The sequence below is a fragment of the Triticum dicoccoides genome, chromosome 3B (assembly GCF_002162155.2).
Source record: "Triticum dicoccoides isolate Atlit2015 ecotype Zavitan chromosome 3B, WEW_v2.0, whole genome shotgun sequence".
Taxonomy (NCBI): domain Eukaryota; kingdom Viridiplantae; phylum Streptophyta; class Magnoliopsida; order Poales; family Poaceae; genus Triticum; species Triticum dicoccoides.
In genome coordinates this window covers 15817619-15825374 of record NC_041385.1, presented here as the reverse complement: position 1 = coordinate 15825374, position 7756 = coordinate 15817619, and the positions used below count along the sequence as shown (strand labels likewise).

General features: G+C 47.9%; 2 protein-coding genes across 2 annotated transcripts; one reads left to right on the top strand and one right to left on the bottom strand.

Moving 5' to 3' along the window:
* The first annotated feature begins 951 nt into the window (after positions 1-951).
* LOC119279091 (putative E3 ubiquitin-protein ligase SINA-like 6) lies at positions 952-2420 on the top strand. Its single transcript, XM_037560489.1, has 2 exons — positions 952-1431; positions 1626-2420. The coding sequence occupies exons 1-2, from the start codon at positions 1210-1212 to the stop codon at positions 2418-2420; spliced, it is 1017 nt and encodes a 338-aa protein (XP_037416386.1). The 5' UTR covers positions 952-1209.
* A 1766-nt stretch (positions 2421-4186) lies between these two features.
* On the bottom strand, positions 4187-4615 carry LOC119279090 (tubulin beta-5 chain-like). Its single transcript, XM_037560488.1, has one exon. It carries the CDS (start codon positions 4613-4615, stop codon positions 4187-4189), a length of 429 nt encoding a protein of 142 aa, XP_037416385.1.
* Between the last annotated feature and the right edge of the window lie 3141 nt (positions 4616-7756).

The window sequence follows — 7756 nt, the reverse complement described above, 5'->3', positions numbered from 1 at the left end:
CTCCGCCTCCTCCATGACGTAGGTCTTCCTCCTTCGAGAAGGATCAATCCACCGCATGTCTAGCCGCAGAGCACCCCTCCCGTGAAGGCCTCCGCCTCCTCCATGACGCAGGTCTTCCTCCTTCGAGAAGGATCAATCCACCGCATGTCTAGCCGCAGAGCACCCCTCCCGCGAAGGCCTCCGCCTCCTCCGTGACGTACGTCTCCACCAAGCTCGCACATGGAGGCGTGCGGCGATGCCGTGGCCATGACCTTACGCCCTTCCGCGGGGAACGCGAGCTCCGTCGCCTACTTGCAACCACCCTCCGAGCACCCATTCACCAGCACCATCAGGGCGCTCTTGCCCCAGACCCTGTCGTCTAGGCAGCGCCACTGGTGGCCGCAAGCGGGGGCATGGTGGGTAGGGTTGATGGAGGACGTTAGATTGCTGATCCGGTATTTCCGGATCAAGATGCTCCTTTTTTTCCCACCATGTGTTTGATTGCGTGAAACTTTATATGTCGTTGTAAATAATTTTTTTGTGAGGGTACACAATGAGTTTTATTCATCTATTTTTTTATTAGTTTGGATTGCTTACCACATATGTCGCGTTACATTCTGATGGTTCACGCAACCACCAAGCGGTGTGTCTCTTCGCTCTAGCATAATCCTTATAAATATTTGAGTATTGGTTTTGCACAACTACAAATACCAAAGACCCCAGTGTGCGCATACATTTCTCTCACAAAACTTGTCTGCCACTTGGAGAATACAAAATTGTTGCTAGATAGAAACAAGTTAAAATTCTTTTGTAAATCAAAAAGATATTTTGATGTGTACATGTGCGAATAATTTACCGACCATGAATGTGTGATGAAGAAATAATTAATTTGTGTTTATGCAATGAAAAACCTGACTTAATTTTGTATCACCAACCACATGTTGGATGACTAACCACCCAATTTGTAAGATCAAATCCCACATTGTCAATTTGGTAAAAACAACAACAAATGTGAAATGATTAAAATTTATAGTCGTCAGCTCTTTGAACAGTCAAAAGTAAACAAAAAAAAAAGAGCATCCAAGGCTGCCTGCACGGACTCCCTCAAATTATTGTCCTGTTTCTTTCCGTTTCCGGGTATGCTCTGCTGCCTTCCCTTTCCTTCCATTTTTACTGCATCATCACCTAACACACACACGCACACGCTGCAACCAGTGAGAAATAATAACAATGGAGCGTGCGGAGAGCTGCGGCAAGAGCGTGACGACGAGTGAGGAGGAGGAGGTGATGCCGGAGTCGGAGGAGGGAGAGGTGATGATGATGCAGGAGCAGGACGGTGGTGCGGCGGCGGCGGCGGAAGCCATGGCGCCGGCGCAGATCGACTTGAGGATGGACGTGGCGCTGCTCCACTGCCAGGCCTGCCTCCTCCCCCTCAAGCCCCCCGTCTTCAAGGTGATTCAATCCCCCTCTCACCCTCACCCACAGTGATCCACGATCCTGTTTTGCCAAGAACACAAGTTTGTCTCCAAGAACCCAAAAAACCCTCTTTCCATCTCCTCTTTTTGAGAGGAAGGATTTCTTTGCAAGCACGAGGATGAAATTTGAGAGGAAGCTGATTGATGATTTGGGGGTGGTTGTGGCCGCAGTGCGAGGCCGCCGGGCACGTGGTGTGCTGCTTCTGCCGCGCCGGCCACGCGGGGCTCTGCAGCCGCGCCAGCGCCCACTGCGGCGAGCTGGACGTCGTCGTCGGCGCCGTCAAGGTGCCCTGCCCCTACAGGGCGTTCGGCTGCGACCGCTACCTGGTGTACCACGAGGCCGCGGGCCACCAGCGCGCGTGCCGGTGCGCGCCCTGCTCCTGCCCGGAGCCCGGCTGCGTCTTCGTGGGCTCCCGCGCGACGCTCCTCGGCCACTTCGCCGCCGGCCACCAGCGCCCCGCCGTGACGGTCCGCTACGGCCGGGCCTGGAACCTCGGCCTCTCCCTGGCGCATCGCTGGCACGCGCTCGTCGGGGAAGAGGACCGCAGCGTGTTCCTCGTGTCCCTGGGCCCGCTCGGCGCGGCCACCGCCGTGTCGCTGCTCTGCGTCAGGCCGGACGGCGAGGACGGGGCGGCGCCCCGGTTCTGGTGCAAGCTCTCCGTGGAGCGCCCGGCGGGCGACGGCAAGGACAACCTGGCCCTCATGGCCTCGGCGGTGAGCAGCAGCGCGCTGTCCACCGGCGCGCCGGCGCCGGGGCAGGGGATGTTCTTGGCGGTGCCCCAGGAGCTGATCTCCGGCGACACGCTCACGCTCAGCGTCCGGATTGATCCGATCCAGCCTGCTGCTGCCGCTGCCGGCGGCGCTCCCAGGTCCGCTACACCGCAGGCCAGGACGCCGAGGAGGATGCCGACTTGCCCTCTCGCCGCCCGCCCGCCGCTCGGTCCATCCACCTACCCACGGCAATGATGAGCCTCGCCTCCACTCCACCCCGGCCACACAATTTCTCGCTCACGTTTCAACACCCAACTCCTCTCCTCGCCGTCGCCCAAAGTCCGAAGTCACGCGCACCCCGCACACGGATGGATCCCTCTTTCTACTATATATAAGGCAAGGCGGAGAGAAGGAGGAGGCCGCGGTGCCACAGATCTATGAGGTGGCGCAAAATCAGCAAACTTTCCTGATCCATCGACCTATTCTGGTTTCTTCGACGATTCTCAAAAACAGAGATGAGCCCAGTTGCTATACGTTTTTGTCAACTTTTATATGTTTCTAATGTTCCAGGCTTCTTTGATTTCAAAAAAAAATGTCCCTTTTCTCTTGTGTTTTACTACAAGAAATAGTACGAAGCAAGTAGATGCTGGTAACATATCCATCCATCCATCCATCCACCCATTGGCATGCTTCCTCAAAGGAGGACAGACAATTTCCTGTGATTATGTGATCAACAAGCACTTTAGATCATAAACTAGAAACATTTGGTTTGAGCGCATCTTTCAAAGACCCCTAAACATGGCATGGCAGACAAGATTTATATATATATACATCCATTTGACCGCCGCTTAGATTTATCCACATGTCCGTAACAAAATACAAGGTTGGCAAATGAAGAAGCATTTGTGGTTTTCGCTTCTTTTTTTCTTGTGCACAGTCAGGTTGCAAATCTACACAAAATAACATGGAAAACTCCACTGTTAACCATATGTAATAGTACACTAATACTACTACATCAAACAATTATGCCGAGGAGTAGAATACACATTCATTGTTCAACATGGCACCACAGTTTTCTGATAGCTCATCACTCCTTGCAGGATACACACTATTCCTTGCATTTGTCAATTGACCGGTCACACCACTACCTTCAAAAGCTCTCATTGCTCCGCGGAGAGCAGCCAATGCCTCCTCTCCAAATGAAGAATCGGTCCTTCTGCGAGGAGGACAAGTCGGCCAGTGAGATCAGATGAACCTTCACGGAGGTTGATCTCATCATCAATGCCCTGGAGCACAAAGCAGCAGATTTCAACCTTCACGGAGCCAAGACACTTCTTAAGGATCTTCCCTAAAGTTCCTCTACTCCATCCAAAAGGGGCAGCCACCCTAACCCAACCCAGGTGCCGGTGTAGAAGGAGGACAGCCGTGCTCTTTCGCGTCAGCTTGAGCATCCGTTCCGGGCTGCAACACACACAACGACAAAGTCATATCACCAGTGATAGCGCCAAATCAAAAGAACCCCAAACATGAAGACAAAATCAAGTATAAGGGGTCACGGTTGAAGAAAAGTACTAAATTTGCCATCTTCTCGCAAAACACAAATTGCAATCTTCCCTTCTCTCCAATTTAACAACAAATCTACTCTAGGTTTTGTCCCTACACATACGCATGATTGATATGGACAAGAAGATGCCACAAATTGCAATCTTCCCTTCTCTCCAATTTAACAACAAATCTACTCTAGGTTTTGTCCCTATCAGTTTCACTTTTGCCCTACACATACGCATGATTGATATGGACAAGAAGATGCCACGCCATCATCATATAGCATTACTCACATAATACATAATGTAGCCTAAAACTTCTTATTTCCGACAACTTAATTCAAATAGGTGTATTGTTAAATAATGTGTTCTGATACCCAAACCAAAATTAACAAAAAAATACATACTGCCACAAGGATACTACAAACTCTAGCCGATTTATATGCAGTTTCAGTTACCTTGAAGGCAGTCACAGTTCTACACCTCCTTCCTGACAACATCAAGAACGGAATCAATGAGCTCAGCACAGTTCTCAGCCTCCTTCCTGACAACATCAAGAACAGAATCAATGAGCTCAGCACCCTCAGTGTAATGACACTTGGCCCAGTTGTTACCAGTACCAGACTGCCGAAACATAAAGTTGTCGGGGCAGAAGATATGCCTGTACGGTCCTGGATGGACACTGCCCATAGTACCAGGCTCAAGATCCACAAGGACATCACAGGGCACAAAGCGACCATACGAAGCCTCATTGTAGTACGCATTGACACGCTCCAGCTGCAGATCAGAGGTGCCGACATAGCGCCCCGTGAGGATGATGCCATGCTCGTCGTACGCCACCTCCCAGAACTTGGAATCAATCTGGTCTCCACATTGCCCACCCTGAACGTGGAGGATCTCCCTCATCTTCTCTCTGAAATCATAAACACAGCGGGTAAGCAGCACTCACATACTACAATAGTATAGCATGGGAAATGATTAATCTAGCTAGATTTACTCAAAACAAAGCAAGATCTGACTTGTTTGGCTTTCTGTATGAAACAATCAACTGTTTGGGGTTATTATGAACAAACTAATCTATATGACTCTACTAGCAACATAGTCCAAATGTTCACGTGCAAGCTACGATTTAAAATTACAAGATACGGTTACACAGTAAACTCAAAATTACAACGGTGCAACCAAGCCAATTGCTAGTGCATACATGAGATTATTTTCATTGACAGTAGCATGGAGTGGAAAAAGGACCGAACCAGCATAGATCTACATGAGATTATTTTCATTGACAAGAAAGATCATCATCGAATGTGTGTGATGTTCAGAACACAGATCCAAACACTAAATTTATTTAGTTTCCATGACTAGAAGCAAGCAGTGCAAAGCAAACAACATGATCCTGTGTCCATAGCACTATCTTTGGTTGGCTCTCTTTATATGGTACAAACCTACTTAACTCACACCTGTGCAAAGCAAACAAAATGATCCTGTGTCCAGAGCAAGGGGAAAGGGAGGGGATGAGGAAGGTGACACTGCACTCCATGTCCCCTGCAGCAACACAATTTTCGCATCCAATCAATTCGTTTCCCAGCAGGTGAGGAGCAGAGGAAGGAGATGAGCTCACCTTGGGCTGTTTTGTATGAGATGCAAACATCACCACCATCGCACGACAGCGGGGCCAACAGAAGACACCACCGAGGGCAGAGACAGAGCCCTAGCACCGCGCACCTTTCTTGGCAGTGGCACAATGAACTCCTTGTCCTACTTGTGGCAGAAGCATCTTCAGTACCAGCTCCATCAACCACAGGTTCAGGCACCTGGTTCACTTCTTCGGAACCACCATTGGTGAGCATCATCATGTTCTGATAGTCTGGTCCCAGCAGCTGGTCAGCCATGCCGATGGCTTTGGTGGTCACGAAGATCTTGAGCTTCTTCACGATGGGAGGGTACCCAACAAGTTCGACTTGCCAAGCATTGACATGCCTGTTTCTTAGTGACCCTAGCATGGATTCATACCAGTCTATCTGCAAGCAGGTAGATAAAGCAGTAAAGTCAGACAAGAATCTTGGAGCCAGTAACAATATGAAGAATACTATTCAAAAATAACAATATGAAGGCTCTTGAAATTATAAAATCAACTGATTTCGGTATTATCAGAAAAATCAAGGAATTGATGGAATAGGCAACATAGAACACTTCTCTTGACATGTCATTAACAGTGGAAAACCAAGATCAAATATAGTACCTACTCTACTCTTATACAATCCTAGAAACAAAGACCTTCTCTTGACATGTCATTAACAGTGGAAAACCAAGATCAAATATAGTACCTACTCTACTCTTATACAATCCTAGAAACAAAGACCTTCAGAGCACATCATATCATCATTTATTCTATTTGATCTCCACTTAATAGCAGTGAAGTAAAGGATTTGTTCCTTTAATATCAAAGTTCTACAACCTAGACAGTAGCACGCCAAGATTCTAAATTATCAAACCCCAGCAGATAGCATATACAGTAGCACGAGGGCCTAACCAGCATATGGGCCAATCTCGACAGACAAGCTCATCACAATCACATGATTGTGGTGGCCACAAGACCACCAACACAGACAGCATGACAACAGAACTGGAATCTATATCATTGTCTCGGCGGCCAGCACCACAATTGGCCAAGGCTTGATGGCCAGAACATCCTATGGCACAGAGAGGGAGACCAGGGAGATTCACCAGAACCATTGTAGTCAAACATGAAGGTTGTGACGCAGCAACCACCCTCCAATCGGTGTCGGCACCAAAGGGGCACAGCTGTGCCTGTTCGATCATCACCCCCATCAAGCCACACCTCACTGAGGTGTGGCTGGCACAGCTCAACAGCGGGTCTGGAGGCACGCAAGGACTCCAGCAATGAATCTAGATAGAATCGCTTCACTGAAAACAACACACAAAGAACAGCCGCAAACATGTTACGGAAGCTACTTCAAAACAAAAACCTGAACTAACAAAGAGGCAGTAACCACTGCCGAGGCTCAAAGAATCAGCTACGTCTCCCAAAAGGAATCCAATATTTTTCTTTTACCAAATGAAAGAACAAAAGTTACTTTTAGCTAATGATAAATCAAGATTTTCGTGATTGTACTGCCACTGTAGGTCAAGCAAATATTACATACGTGGGTCAGTCTGGCTAAGAAGATTCGTTCAATTAGCAAGCCAGTGAGTCAATCTGGCTAGTTATACTAGTGCTTCCTTCCTGCAAACTAACCATCCACCAATGACAGATCAATAGTATGGACTGCACAAACTGCAATCAGGCATAAAATTTTTGAAGAAAGAGAAGAAATCATGCCGGCATGAATTGATGGATGCCACACAAGAAATAAATCCTACATGTACTGTACGTGCCAAGTTTGAATCAAAGGGACGGAGGTGGTTTGGATCTGCTCACCTGTACTGTTCGTGCTACCAAATATTTTCTACTGGCATAACCATTTGGTATTTTAACTGTTCTAATCAAACATTTTTTCTCTCCCAACAAAGATTCTTTTTACCAAATGATAGAACAAAGGTTGTGTAATTTTAGCTAAGGATCAAGCAAGATTTATCGTGGATGTACTGCTACCGCAGACTAAACAAATATTAGATACATGGGCGGTAGTGCTTCCTTGCTGCAAACTATCATCACCAAATTAAATAAATGGTGTCCACCAATGATAGGCTGCGATCAGGCATAAAACTATTTTTTGAAGCAGGAGAAAAAGTCATGCTGGCATGAATGATGGATGGCACATGACAAATGAATCCTACACGTACTGATGGATGGTGTGGTTTGAATCAATCAATCAAAGAGAAGAACGTGGTTTGGATCTGCTCACCTGTACTGTAAGTGCAACAAGCATGAACCTTGCCGTGCCTCGAGCTGGAGCACCTTGTCGTACTGAACCGTGTGCACGGGCATGGTGGAGCGCCGGCCAGGCCTTCGAAGCTGCAGCCAGGCATCGGAGGGGTTGTTCAACGATGAAGTAAATAAATGTTCAGATAAAGGCACTTGCA

What these genes read in the sequence shown, in the direction of transcription:
- LOC119279091 (XM_037560489.1), top strand. Translation starts at nt 1,210, where the DNA reads ATGGAGCGTGCGGAGAGCTGCGGCAAGAGCGTGACGACGAGTGAGGAG. An exon ending in TCAAGCCCCCCGTCTTCAAG is followed by an intron (nt 1,432 to 1,625) that starts GTGATTCAATCC and finishes TTGTGGCCGCAG; the next exon opens with TGCGAGGCCGCCGGGCACGT.
- LOC119279090 (XM_037560488.1), bottom strand. Translation starts at nt 4,615, where the DNA reads ATGAGGGAGATCCTCCACGTTCAGGGTGGGCAATGTGGAGACCAGATT.